Below are 15,398 nucleotides of genomic sequence, written 5' to 3' on the forward strand. Positions count from 1 at the left end.
TGCAATGTTTTATACATGCACCTCACCAGGCATGGAAAACATTGCAAGAGTCTAGAGGCTGAACAGACTCTGCCATTTAGAAAGAAGACCAATGATCGGGATTTAGGATAGCCTGCAAATCCCAAACTGGGCCGCAGTTTGTACGTCTCCCTGATTTCAGCTGCAAATAATGAGGGTGCAGCTTCCCTCTGGACGTGCAGCAGTGGGTTGAACAGACTGCACATGAGCACAGTTTGTTTCTGGATCCTGGATACCAGGTGCAATGCTGGTGTAGACATTGCACAAAAAAGGGAAAAAAAATCTAAGATCAGTGAGACACAAATGTGAGAGGGCTTTAAAAAGCAAGGAAGAGATGGAGAGCTGAACTGTCCACCAACAGACCCTGAATACCAATAAAGCAGGTCTTGAAAAAGGCCAAGGACCATGAGGCTCCCATCTCAGACAGCTCATGTACATATAGCACTCTGTACTACACTGAGCAATCCTCACCAAGGGGGCTGTTTTCTTACATTGCAATTCTAAAAAAGCCTGGCTGTGAGCAAGAGGGATTTGCTGACCTCCACGAGCCTGCGAGGCTCTGCCTGTTGGGATCCCGTCCAAGCACTGAAGCCTTCACAAGGACTGGGAGCCTCCTTCAGGCAGAATCCAGCCTTCAAAAAGCAAAATCCAGATGCAGTCAAACTTGCTACCAGTCCAAGAGAAGGCAAAGGTATAGAATTGAATATTTTTTCCTTTTTTTTCTGTACCAGTATTGTGGTCTAACTTTGGATGTATTTAAAGCCAATGGAAACACGTGAGTGTAGCTTGAGAAAGACTGACACTGAGTAAATCACAATTATTTCTGTCTTCTAAAACAGAATACAGGTTAATTAGCATTCTAATGTCTGAACCATCTGCAAAAGATTAGTTAACTAATGAGCCAAAATACATTGCAGCTTTTATGTGGGTACAAGTTGTTAACAAAGTAAATGCATTACAGTTTCCCTGAACACAGTATCAGCCATATGATCTTTGGGGCCATGAGCTACGCACGGTGTATTATCTTTCCTGAGGGGCTTCATTTTGTATAACCTTCTCTCTCTTCAGCTCGTGGGGAGTATACAGAACATGCAGTACTTCATCTTGAGAGTATTTTGATGAAAGACTTAGGGGTCTGGGGTCCTGGAAGGAGGTGAGTTTTTAACAGGGAATGTTTTGTATTTGTTCCCAAGCCCTAGGAGAACCAACTCACATTCATGGGGTTTCTAGAGAACTTTGCTGTCAGGCTGGCTGCTCTGGAGAACTTGCCCTCCCAGATCTCCTTCCAATTCCTTGAGTCTCACATGGGATTTCTTGCTTTCTTTCCTCCATTTTGGACAACTTGGCTTTTTGGCCTCTTTTTGATCACCTGTCCAGCAAGTAGAAGAGCTCCTGCCAGGTAAATCAATGGGTTTTGCAGCTGCTTGACTATCTCATGTGAGACAGGACCACACCTTGAACAAGCTGGTGTTGGAAGGTGTACCTTCTACCCTCCCATCACTGTCTCTCAGCTATACCTAAATGCATCTACACTGTAACATCTGGAAACCAAAAGATATTCCAAGCCAGATTCACCTAGGAGCTAACAAGCTCTTTTAGCAGTCCAAGAGAATTAACTGATGGCCTGGGTGGGATGTTTGTACCTGCTACAACACATATAATTACTTCTGGATTTTCAACATCCTTTTCATTAATCAGTGCCAATATCCTGGCATTTTGATCCCAAGTAGAAGCAAGAAAAACAAAGATGAATTCTCATTTAGCTCATCTCTCTAGGACCTTTTCATAATAATCTATACCTAAATGAGGAAAACCTATCTTCAAAAGTGAAATTTTGCAGCAAATACAAAAATGCAGCCCAGCTTCTAGAACAAACCCAACCTAAGTTAGGCCTGGCTCACATGTAACTCCAAACCTGGCTCAGAGCTTTTACTCTGTGGACAGATGTGAGTGAAGATGAAACCTGAATAGGAGATGTGTTGACTGTGCTATACAGATGCCTCATGAATGCCACCTTGCTCAGGGCAATCTCACACGTGAAGAACGCCAAAGGGATAACAGACACTACATGAAGACTGTAAGGAACTACTAGGATTAAAACATTTAAAACAACAGGAACAAAACAAACATGATGGGACAAAAATTGACAGCAACTGTTCCAAAGAAACACCATAGAATGGGAAATAAAGCATTCCTCCTTTGCCATTAGGCCCATAAGAAATTCGTTCTACATGCAGTTGGGATGAAAAAGAGGAAATAAAAAGAAATGTTAGGAATTTTTGGAATCATGCCTAGCAGAGGGATGTTTGGAGCTGCAAAATTATAGTGATTGATGCACTTTTTCTTTCTTTCATTTTCTCTTATTTCTCTTAGAAGTATGATAAATGGCTCCCTCACATGCCAACAAATTACAAGACAGGTAGGATGTTCCAGTTTGTTTGTTTTTATAATACCAAAATTAGGGTACAAGATTGCTGTTAAAAAAAAATAAATAGAATCAGACTTGCATCCTAATTTCCGTATTTGCAAGACAGAAAACAAACAATGGTGTGAGTGTGATGGAAAACATCTCAAAGCTGTGAGAAAAAATCCACCTTATTTGGAGGGCCCCAAGGCACTTCAGAGCCTGAACCACACTGGATGCAAGATTTGCTTTCTGGACCACCTGCATTGCATTCATGAGCTTTTCTAAAGATACCTACAGCAACTGCTGATATGTGAAGTGCTGAATCCAATTTGACCTGACTTAATAAATGTAGTAGCCAAAATCCTTGGGTCTAGTCCACTACCAGTTGTTATGGCTTTGATTCTTTGGGCTAGTCTTGGCTCAGGAGCTGTGTGACCAGCTAAATTCATCAGCAAAGGCTCAGCTAGTTGCCAGTACTCAGAGAACATGTCTCTGCACTAGGTTATATCAACAGGCAAGTATAAGGCCACACATACTATTCTGGTCAAAATATTTTGATCACAATATGTTTAATAAATAATTAATTCAGCTGGACCATCAATCAGAGTACTTAGAATTATTATTCTTCATGAGTGTAACATGAAGAATTTGCATGGCCACTGCTGAAAGGAACCATATCACACCTCTGGTGCGACTCAGATCCCATGCAAGTCTGCAGATTGTGGTAACACTGCTGTGTGCAGGTAAATTTGCATGATGCACTTTGCAGGTGGCCAGTTCATGCCTCGAAGGAGTATGGCTGTGTGCAGTGCCCAAGCTCTGTTATTAACTCAGGTTTGTATTTTTTCAGTGTTCTTTTTAAAGGAAAGTCTCTGAACATAGTTTACCTGGCAATTGGCAAAGGCATGTGACAGCTGCAGGTCTGGGCTCAGAAATGCAGGGTTTGTGCCCTTTGGCTTTGCCTTAAATTTGGTGCTTGCCAAAATCTGACTCTGAATTATTTGGTAAATTAAAACGTGCACCTTTTGCAGGACTTTCTCAAAGCTGGCTTCCCACCCTTCCCAAGCAGCAATTCCTCATAGAAGACATGAAAATATTTTCCCCTCAGAGCTCCCTCTGCAAGGATGGATCCAAGCCAGGGTAATACCATACTCTGCAAAGCTGTGCATTTCACATGGCACAGGATGAGCACCCCTTCCAGATAATGCTCAGTGAAACCAATGGGTACACCACAGCAGCCCCCCTGCCATCACCTAATACAACGCAAACATTCACATTAAGTGGATCAGTCAAGATCCAGTTTCTAATTGCAGGGCTCATATGATTAGATGCTTCCATTGCTGCTCAATGGGAGCTGGGCATTTTACTTCCCTGCACATCACTCTGAGTGTTTGTACACCCTTCCCTCCACCTCCCCCGCCTCCTTGACCAAAGCTTTTGTGATTAACATGGCAATGGAGATTGAACTGTGTGCATACATTGATTTGCTGGGTGGGCTGGCAAAGGAAAGCAAATCCAAGCTACTTACCTCAGTGCAGACCCCTTTGGTGTTGCAATGCCATAGCCTTTGGAGTCCAAGTTACCTCCCACCTTCATGGTGTCACAGGGCTTCCGCTGCTCGATGTACTCGTTCATGGTGGACTCCAAGAGGTAGGCATACTTCCCTTTCGACTTCCTCACCCGGATCATCCCCTCTTCCGTTGTCCTCACAAAAACAGAGGGTTCGGCTGACTTCATGTATGTCCACATCTTCTCAAACACTGCTATTTTGGATCGCTGCATAGGACAGCAGAAACCCAACAGAAGCATTAACAGAGGTCTGGGGGCCAGCTCAGATTTCCAGGTGTGACTGAACACTTACCCACATACCAGATGGGACAAGGAAGACAAACAAGGTAATGGGATGTTAATGAACCTCTGGCCATTTCCTGCACCAGGGCCCAGATCATTACCTAGCCACAGGAAGGGTAGGATACTTGTGTATGGCAAGTGGTTCTACTGATTTACCAAGGGCAAACCAAGGTGGAAGTCAGGAGATGTATGTAATATGGGGAAGCACATGGATATTCCACATTTTTATTTACAGTTGCAGAATATCACATGCTGGAGACACTGCCTGCCTTCAGAGCAGCCAGGGGAAAACAGGATTTTTGCTGTCCTAGGGGCAACTCCTAAAGTCCTAACATGGAAATGGTAAGCAAGAGAAAAAACAGACCTGGGCTGAGGTGAGTAGGACATTCCTGGAAGACTTGCCAAACAGGGGGCTAAGAAAAATGTTTCCATTAAAGTTTCCTTTTTACCCTAAAAAACTCTTTAGTGGAACCAGCTTCCAGGGTCCCATAGGCGATTTCCGTCTGCTTGGCCAAGTCCTCTGCACTCTCGATGGGAGAAACCATCCTTTCCACCGTGAGGAAGGCAGCCAGGTTAGCTGTGTAGGAGGATATGATGATCAAGGTGAAGAACCACCAGACGCCACCGACTATGCGGCCGGAGAGAGACCTGTGCACAGAGGGGAGAGTCAGACTGGAGGGGTGAGAAGGTCTAAAAGATGCAGCTTGCTCTTGCAGGCCCATTATCTACCCGGGCATTCACCCGAAGACACATTCTCCAGCTACTTCCAGGGAAGCCAGGGGTCTGTCTCAGTTCTTAATCTGTTTTTCAAGGTGTCAATGTAATTAGAGGAAGAAAAAATTTCACAGTGAAAAAAAATACTCAAGAAACAGAACAAACCTGTGTTGATTTTCAATTAATTTCAGGGTATATAATAGCATTAATAATAAAATGTGTAGACAACTACCAGGAAAGTTTAGCTGGACAGGACAATGCCCATCAGAGCAATAGTTCTGGTGAGGTCTGTTTTATGGCATGTACCTACAGCACAAAGGAGCACCAGCATGGAACCAGACAAGATATACAAACCATATTTCCATTGCCTGAAGTTTAAAAATCAAAACTCAACATTTTTCTAAAAGACATATTGAAGCTCAGAGAGGAGCTACAGCCTTAATGAATAATTTGCCTACTGACATTTTCTGGTTTGTGCTCAGCAGAGGGCTAGACAAGATGTTCATAATAACGCCTTAAAATCCAAGTATCTTGCACTTGCTGCAACCAAATTGCCAATTATCTGTAACCATTGGTTAACTATGGAGATAAATAAGTCAAACAAGCATTAGTTTTTATTAAAATCTTTTCAAAGCATTTTAGGAGTAAAAGATAATTTTTAGAGTGGTCAGAAATCACACATTCTGCCTTAATTATTTATACTCTCCTTCTCTAAATGCAGAGCACTGTCCCAGACAGAAGAAAACATGATGCTGTTTTACAAAGCCAGAGTGAATAGGGAGGGCTTGTCCATGAGAAACGCTGCTCATTTCTTTGTAGGAGTCCAAGTTTTAGTGTGGCTTTTCTGCTGACCTAAGTCACTGCCCAGAAACATGGTTTATCAGATGGTAATGGAGATATCTCATTCCAGCTAAGGGCACTGGATCAGCTCATGTCAGCATGTAGCATGCTATGCCTGGGTCTGTGTGAAGCCTTGGGTCCAGCTTCTATGATTTACTGTGAGCTAACACAACTTGACAAACAAACCTGCATGCTCCGTTGCTCCAGTGAGGGAAAAATCCTGTACTGCTAATCACCAAAATTAGTGCTGGAAAGAGACTAAACCCACATAGTTCAGCAGCGGCAAAACTTACCAAGATTATGCATTTTTAGTTTGTCCTGTGTGGTTTTAAACACTGCCAATGTGATGGGAGCAGCTCCCCCAAAACACGGGGTAATCTCTCCACTTAAATCAACCTGCCCTGAAACCTTTGTAATCAAAACTTTTTGAGATCACTTCCTAGCAGAAAGAAGGCATCAAGAGCACAGTGACAGGACTCCTACACCTGCATTCACAGCACGCAGGGCAAAGCAGAAAGCACACATTTGCACGTGTGGGCATAAAAGTCATCCCAGCACGCATGCTCTCAGTCCCATGCTCCTGGAGACTGATTACAGACCAGCTCCTATGGCTAGAATTGGATTGGGGTTTCATCTTTTGAAGCAGAGCCTCTGCTTACTTCCTCCAATGGGCATTTTGGAGTCAAGACAGCAAAGTCCATCTCACCATAAACCCAAGCACAGTGAATGACTTTGAAGGATCCACCCCTAAATTTCTTTTCAGATAGTCTACAGGACCTATCTCCAAGGTGCTACTACAGAGAGTTTACAAATTATTTTCCTAACCACCCACATCTTAAAAGGAAAGACAGTTATGGAAAGATTTCTTCAGGTCCATAGCCTGGTTTCCAACTATGAGCCATATGCTTGTTACCCTCTCCTGCAGTGTCTCATGCAAACCTCCTCCTTAGCTGGCAACTGCAGCAACATTGCCGACCAGACTGATGGTCCTAATTCCAGATTAATTTCTTCTATGCCTCCCCCTCACTGCCAGACAGAGAGGGGGCTCAGAGGTTTGTTGTGGGAGTGCTGGATCCCATGGAAAGTCTGGAAGATTGGCACTGTTCTTCTACCCTACCTTCAACTCTCCAGGAGAGATGTACTCACCAAACAACCCATGAGATGAACGGGGAGGTGGAGAGGAGGTCTCTCTGGTGACTTCCCTCTCTAATGAGTTTTGAAGGAACTGGGATCACTAGATTGGACCAGACAGTAAATTTTTAAGGAGCTGAAGTTAGAGGAGATAAATGTCACCACCATGCTTACCACCTGTGGAGAATACTCAGAGCGCCGACTGTCAGCACAAACATATTTACCTTTCGTTTCAGATTTGGAGAGGGATTGGAGAGGGAGGCAGCTATGGATTCAGCTCACATGCCTTCAGATTGATGGGGAAGAGGAAAAAAATACCTGTCTCTAATTAGTCTGGATGATGTGTGCTTAGGGAAGGAAGCGCTCAGAAAAGGCAGAGGCATTAAACAAAAGTAACCGGATAATGTCAAATACAACAATCTCTGCTGATGAAGGCCACTTTGAGCTGGCAAAATCCATTTGCATGGCAAATAATCACATTCATCTCCAGCTGCAAATTATACAGCCTTTCCTTCCTGACGAAGCTGGGATATTTCTGTTTCTTGTTTCAATCCCTTCAGCGGCAGTCAGCCGGATTCCTGCCTCTAGACCCTCAGCATCCGAGCAGTATTCATTACTGGCTTATCCCATGGGGGCTGCCTGCTGTCAGCTGCAGATGGCTTATGCTTCCCAGCTCCGCACCTGGCGGTGACAGCATGAAAAAGTAACTATGGCGTATTCAGACTGGGAGGCAACAAGAAGGGCTGGGGAAAGAGGGAGAGGGAGTAGAAGCTTCTTTCCCATGGGAGCAAGCTGGTATGGGATGTGTCCGTATCATGTACTGGTTTCATTTGGGCTGCGTAAACTGCTCGTGCTGGTCATTTCTCCTCATTAAGTGAGATGCTGTGAGTAGGTGAGTGCTCAACTGCACAGACAGCAGAGGAAAGGAGAGGAGATAAACAGCTTGCTGTGACTGCCAGCATGGCTAGGGCTTCATCTGTATAATACTGCGCCGCAGACACCACTAATGGGCAGTGTTAGCCCTTGTTGCTAGACTGACTTAGAGTTAGAAGCTGTGAATCTAAACTGCTGGTAAACACACAGCAGAGAAATCACTTAGCATATGGGCTCTTCAGGACATCGTCCTTTCACTCTGTGGTGGTGCAGCATCTAACACAAAGGAGCTCTGGCTGGCGAGGGAGTCTCCTGGAGGCTACTGCTGTACAATAGGATGTATGATAATAGTCACAAGGAAACATGGCACAAGCAGATGCGATCCCATACCGCATCTCTGTGGCTCAGTAGCAGTGAACACAGGCTGAACAGGACTGGATTTCTCTGGATAACCACATTGCCCATTCAGATTTTGAGCCAATGCCCACTACTGCTTACCAGAAGTAAGTGGTTGGAAAGACAATATCCATTACAGCCTTGTTCTGCTACTTCTGTACACCATGCAGGACAGCAGCAGTGCTACCATCCAGGGACACATTTGCAAAAGTGCCTTTGTAATTCAGGAGATAATGTTCCATTTCTGGAAGTCATTTGAAAACTTGGGAGCTAAAAGTCTGGTCAGAAGCCAGTGGGACTTGGAGTTATGTTTATGCTCTAATAACAGCAGTTGCAGAGGAGTAGATATACCTTGTACTTTTAGGTCACTTTGAGGTTTTGAAAATCTCACTCCACAGCTAGGAAACAGAAAATGACCTTCCACGGTTACAAATGTTTTACGTCTTGAGCCCTAGCAAAGTTCGTTTCTCTTCTCTAATGGGCAGTGTGGGGTTTAAATCCTCCTGCATTGAGAATTTACATATCCCCGTACCTGCCCAAGTGTAACATGGAGGCAATCAGCTCTCTACCATGTGGAAACGATTTAATGCCTCAGTCCTCTGCAGAGCTAAGGTAAGATGGAGCACACTGGTTAGTACTTTAAAGATATGCCATAGTTCTGACATTTGAATTTGTCTATTTGACCTAATCATCCCCCCTTCCTCTCCTAGAGCTGGGGGCCTGCCTGCCCCCCACAGAACAGTAACAGGACCGGGGAGCTCCTTTCCAACATCACTCTTGCAGAAATAGTAGTAGTAAATACTCTGCCCTCGTTACCCATGGTGCACAATTTTAAAATTACAATTACAATCTTAAAATTACAGCTGGTTGAGAACCAGAATTTCAGTGCCTTGGAGACTTCTGAAATTGTAAATTAAACCTTAATATTCACAATTAGAATGAAAAGATAATGGGCACAAAAGTCCTCTAAAAGTAGCATTCTGAAAATGATTGGCTTGGGTCCATCCAAGCTTTGCATTTTTCTATTACTTACTGTTTCATTTCTGAAGGGCTAAAAGGTATAATTTTGACATAGTAAACAATTTTGTTTCTGCTTTCTCATTACAAATACTCTTCTATCAGCTTTTATAATACATTAAAGTCTTACCTACCACACATATCATTTAAAAGGTAATTCTGGAATGTATTATTTTATATCTGTCTAATGGAAATACTGCAAATGACACAGCTGAAATTAATCATTTCGATTTTCTCACTTAGGCAACACTGTTTTTTTTTCACTCCTTACAAAAGCAACTCCATTTTGCCAGTAGAAAGCAGAAAACAATTGTGAGTTCCCTTTGTTCCCATGCAGTGATTGTTTTGTAATGTTTTAGCGTTAGCATTGATGGATTCTTCACAGAAAAACAGAAAATCATGCAGCTATAATCTCTTATTTCTTAAAACAAAATACAATCCTTGATCAAACAATTTGCTCTTTGATCTTATCCCTTGCACAAGGTATGAAAAACCGACAGGAGTTTGCCTCTGCTTTGCCATCTTATTAGAAGAAGCATCATACATTTTTACAAAAACATTAACACTATAATAAAAAAATATACAAAATAAATGTCATCAGAAAACTGTTCGAGCAGCATCTCGGTTTTCTCCCACATCTCCCCTCCCCCTTACCAAATCCATTTCTTATGGAGAATTACACCTAAACTGACAGCGTTTTAATTAGAAACGCAAATCTGGGATTCTAAAGCCATAGTTGCTTTGGGAGGATTTCCCAGATTTGCTGTTAAATTCTATTCTAATAAAGGCTCACTTAGTTAACTGACATATTTGTCACTGAATGAATTTATGCAAAACTGTGGAAAGAAAAGCTCCTGTATGCTTGTTCTGTTGATTGTGGGTCAAATCCACTTTTGGTCTTCTACCCACACAGATCCTCTGATCTCCAACACTACTTTGCTAATTTGATACTGACTCTAGATAATTTCATGGCTCTGTCTGAGGGCTGAGTTGGTACTGGGTTAGCTGAAAATATTTTGCTCCCGTTTTGTTCTTATTCTAAACAAATTTTCAGCATTAAGCTCCATCAATGTAAATGAGCTGAGCTTTTTCTGTGTGTCACATACCGTCTAGAATGACTGGTCTTACTGTTTTATCTCTGATGCTGACATGAACACCAGATTTACTTGAGAAGTCTGTGAATAGCCATGGCCATGTGAACTTACTGTGGGGATATGGAGCTGGGAACAGCTCTTGGTGCATTCATCACACACATGCTGCAAAACTGATTTGAATGAGCTACCATTTGTCATGAACTTGGAGTGATTATAATGCATGTTTCTCTGTCCGTGCTGTATTATTAATTTTTCTTGCCCTTGTTACCTTACATTTACTCGTTACTGAATCCAACCAGCTGGTACAAGAGTCTGGAGTCCCAACTGCAATGCTGGGCTTTAACACTGAGTGTTCAGAGAGCACTTATAAACAGTACTACGAATCAACTATTCCTTCCTGAGCTCCCATAACAACTTCTCTGCAAAGGTAATAGCTGAAAATTTTAATTCTCTGTGAGTAACTTTAATCACTGAGATTGGGTAAGGCAGCTGAAGGTTCACAGGTACTGGGAATCCCATGCTGTATCTCTCCTGTTTATCTTTTTCTAATTTCTAATAACAACAACAAAAAATCTTGAGAGCTCCTTAACTTTTCTGTGTGGGCTGGAGATCTGCCCTTCCTCGTGCTTTAATGCAAACCATGCCAGCTCATCCGACCCCCAAAACCAACATGCTGGAAGGAAGAAATATAGATTGCAGAATCTCAGCTGAAGCCATTTTACAAAGGGGCCTTAAGGTCACTTGCTGGGTAAATATTGCAATAACTGAACATATTGCCTGCAAATATGCAGAATATTCAAACAGGAGCATACATCCATATGAGGCCTTAATTACAAATCACAGTTTATTTATTGTTTCCATCTAAGCTAATGGTTTTGGAACATTTCATCTCTTCTTTTGCATACTGCATTGGCATTTTTTCTGCAACTTCCCTTTAAATGGGCAAAACCTCTTTCTAAAATTAGTATTCCTGCTTAGACAGAAACGTATCTTGCCATTTGTGGTTCTCCAGTTATCAGAGCTAGGACAGCTGCAAAGTATCAGCTACGTGCTGTTTTCAAGAGGTTCACTTAGCATTTTGACAGGCGAGAGGTACCTAGCGACCTAAGCAGAGGACTAGCAGCCAAGGGCTCTTCTTCTGTTCCTTGGGAAGCCCTCACACTATATGAGATCCAGAGTAGCTCATTTCATGTCTCTAATTCAGTTTCCAGCTGTGGAAGAAGAGGATGAATCACATTTATGAACTTCACCTGGGTGGGAGGTCTGAAGCATTGGTCACCAGGTGGAATTTGGCTCTGACATTCTTCTGTGCCCATTTCTCCTTCCTGAAACACTCAGTCCCAGCACACAGAGGCAGCACTAGGTGGGCCCAGCTAAGCAGCAGCTAATTTATAGGCTCAAGAGCAGTCTGCAGGTTGTGCCCTCCTATGGCCTTCAATGGCTGAGCAATGCAGCCTGCTGAAACTCAACCAGCAAAACTCACCTGCTCAACCAGCAAAGTAAGGTGCTGGAAGCACTACACATCACACAAGCATGGACTGAAATGGGCAAGCAGTTCCCCTAGACTTCAGCAGGCCCCATGTACTACAAAAACACTCCCACAAAGCAGAACTGCACAACTGAGCTATGTTCTTTGCTTGAAGGAGCTGCCATCCCTGAGCAGTCAGAACCGGCTGCTGAGTTGAGATCCCTATCCCCAAAACTGCAGGAGAATGCACCCAATTCTTCCAGAAGGCTGCTAAAAAAAGTATAGGAAAGAGCTAGAACAGAGGGATGAGGTGAAACGCTGAGAAAATATAGGAGTAGGTTGAAAGGCAGAACAGATAGACCCAAAGAAATACACAGCGATCCTCTTAAGTATCGGCACAATGTGCCTCGCCACGTTGCAAACCAGGGTAGTTTAAGGGATGAATGTTTAGACAGAAGCTCGCTGAGAAACACGTAGTTACTTTGGGCTGCTCGGAAGCTCTGGTAAAAGGCAAAGTCATCCCTGTTTGCAGTTTTGCCAGCTTTTGCTACAAGGAAAAAGCAACTTTCATCATGCCTTTGAGCAAAAATTTCACTGTAAAAAAGGCTCTTCACGTATTTTTCTCACTTTGGTGACATATGTTAGCTTTGCTGAGAAAAATTCACAAGGTGACAAGCATAAAATTTTGTCAGAAGCACTCACTGGAGTGCCCCAGGAGATTCATTACTAAGGAACTTCCTCAACCTCAGGTGGCCCTGAATTTAACAGCAGCCATCCTTCTTTTTAAACAATGGCCTATTGTGCACATGTCCTTTGTTGTGTTTCTAGATTTCATGTGCCCTCCCTCAGCTTCTTCTACAAAGTCCGCTCGATGAAAAGGTTGTTTTCTTTTTTTCTTACAAAGATTTAATATTTTGGATTATATATTACCGTTCCTCATTTTTCCAAGATCTTTCTTTAGTCATCTATATGTGCTCACAGTTTAGAGCTCCATTCCTGAGACTTCTGGCCAATGTTACATTTTTTTTTTTTTTGTTCTGTCTTTGGCTCAGGTTTCCCAGTCTGAGAAGAGAAAGACCTTTTCTCCAAGGAGAGTATTTTCTGCAGTGGAAGGTTTCAGTCTGAGCAATATTCCCAAGTATTTCCTTCCTTTTCTCTCTCTTAATTTATGACTTAAAATGGGATACCTGGCTAGGATAGTAGATGAGAAATTTTCTCAATTTTCAAAGTTGAGCCTTTCTTTTTTTCTACAAGGGCATACCATAGTCCTTGTAGAAGTGGTAGGGAATGAGTATGGTCTCTCTTCCCAGCCAGTGCCTTTTGGGAGAGCCTTATGAGCACAGGATTACTGGTCTTTTAATGTTAAAACTCCTACACTAAGAAGGGGAGACATGCTCACTGTTTCTGCTGGCTCTCTTTTACCTGCTAACAACCATTTGGTGATTTATTTTTTTTTTCCAAAGGCTTCAGAAACACTGCTGAGATGAAAAGATGGCCCCTGCCTTAGTCTGCCTCTCTGCAGCTTAAGATCTTACTTCTTATGAGAGCTTCAAGAAACAAGAGAGGAGAAAATTATTCCTATGGGAGAGCATTCCAGGTGCTCGACTCCTGCAGCTGAGCCCTTATGGCCCCCTCTTCGTGTCTCACATGTACCCACACTATGCAGGATACGTGCAAGAACAGTGATTCTTGATGCTTTTCCTTTCACCAGACGAGGACTCCTCTTCCTCTCTGCTCCTCTGTTCACATATTTGCCTCCTATTACCTCTCATCATCAGACTTCACTAGGAGAATTCATTAGTGTATATAACATGCTCTGAGTTTGTTCAAATAACGGTGATGTTACACTTTTTCACTTTTATAGACTCTTTTATCTGAAGATCAAAGTAGTTAGTTATCATTACCATGACCGGATTATTGCTGCTTAGCCTTTGGATCTAAGGGTAAGCGGCAACTCTTCTGCATAGGCATTAATGAGAACTACTGGATGGTTTCATTAAATTGATTGAATGCCTTAAAGTATGTTAATGCTTACAGAAAGAGGTGCATACACATGCTGTATGCTTCCTTCCTTTCTACCTGATGGTTTGAGTTAGGTGACACCTGGCTGTCACTCAGTTTCTTTGGTCCACGTGAAAACAGAAGAAAGACCATAATGGAGGATCTCAGAGGTGCCTCCTTCAACCCCAGACTCTGTCCAAGCACAAAAAAGATTTTGTCCCCATTTTTTAGCATGACCCACATAATCCCCAGCACCTGCTGGTTGTGCCACACTGGTGTCTCAGACGGCAGAGTAGTCCCAATGAGACATTTAGTATCTCATCACTCCAAACAGCACAATCTCATCTCAATATCTTGACCGGCCAGTGCATTCATTGATCCCTAGAGAAGACAAAGCAATTTAGGCTTATTCCAAGCAGGCCAGTTGTGAAAATGTTAATGACTAAGAAACCTTTGTGCTGGACCAGAACAAACTCAAAGTACCCTGGTGAGATATTTGCTTGGCTGGAGCTTTTGCCTGAAACAGAGAAAATAACAGAATGAAGGAAGATGAGAGAACAAGGTGGGGGAACTCTTTGTGTAACCCTGTTTGCTCTACAAAGCCCAGATACCTTAGCATCAGGAGCAAGACCTTCTTAGAGGAAACTTCACTGATAGAAAGCAAAGCAGCAGCTTTCACAGAGGGATGCTTTTGAATTTTTCTTAATATTTAAATTTCATATGTACTCAAACAGTTTGTGAACCCAGAGACTGTGTTGTTCCTGGTCTGTTTGCATGTAGGTAAATTTTCAGAATATGTCTATTTGTTTTAAACTCTTCCCATCTTTACAATTCACCTCCATCCTGGCATGCAGCACTCCCAGCTTCAGCAGGGAGCTCCTCTAAAACATTATTGTCCTCTCCTGAGAAAATTTGTTCAACAACTGAGCAAAAAGTATTTTATAGAATATTTCCATCCAGGTCAACTCCAAGTGGTTTTAATCAAACCTTAACTCTCCTTTCTACTTCTGTCTCTTTTTTCTTTGGAAATTATACTGCTTTTTCCAATTACTGAGCTTCATCAAACCCTTCACAATGAACAAAAAAGCACCTCTTTTGTACTTCTATAAATTTGTCCTTGCTTGCTCACTGTTTGGGAAGTTGCAATGAACATGGTTTGCTGTATATACACATTCCTGAACTTATTGTAAAAGGGTATGTGGTGCTTCCCTAGTAACCAGGATAGGTGGTTGGGATGATATCTGGGACAAAAGCAAAACTAGTATAAAAATCCTAAATGCCAGTGGAATAAGGTAAGTACTCTGAGCCTTCCAGTTGAAGGCCAAGAAGTTTTAGCCAGCTCCAGGGAGTTAATCCAGCAAAGAGCAGCTGTAGATGCTCTGTGTGGTGTGAGCCAGAACAATTTCAGTCGAGGAGCACAATGCTCATTTGACTGTATCCAGACAGTGTGCAGATATCTTAGTGCTGACAAAAGTTATGTACAGCATATGGATGAGTTATTTAAACTCATCACAGGGCTTCCCTGTGAAAACACACTCAGGGCTTCCTATCTTAGCTACAATATTTTTCCCAAGTGCCAACATTAAAG

General features: G+C 42.6%; 1 protein-coding gene across 3 annotated transcripts in view; it reads right to left on the bottom strand.

Moving 5' to 3' along the window:
* GRIA1 (glutamate ionotropic receptor AMPA type subunit 1) overlaps window positions 1-15,398 on the bottom strand; it is a gene marked incomplete at both ends in the record, with an annotated part of 120,543 nt that overhangs the window by 11,147 nt on the left and 93,998 nt on the right. For all 3 annotated transcript variants that reach the window (XM_082771452.1, XM_082771450.1, XM_082771451.1), the window contains 2 exons: window positions 3,954-4,201; window positions 4,726-4,924. In XM_082771452.1, the coding sequence (XP_082627578.1) occupies window positions 3,954-4,201; window positions 4,726-4,924 (447 nt within the window). The remainder of the gene's footprint in view (window positions 1-3,953; window positions 4,202-4,725; window positions 4,925-15,398) is intronic.

Source organism: Aythya marila (assembly GCF_965140915.1).
Source record: "Aythya marila genome assembly, chromosome: 14".
NCBI lineage: Eukaryota > Metazoa > Chordata > Aves > Anseriformes > Anatidae > Aythya > Aythya marila.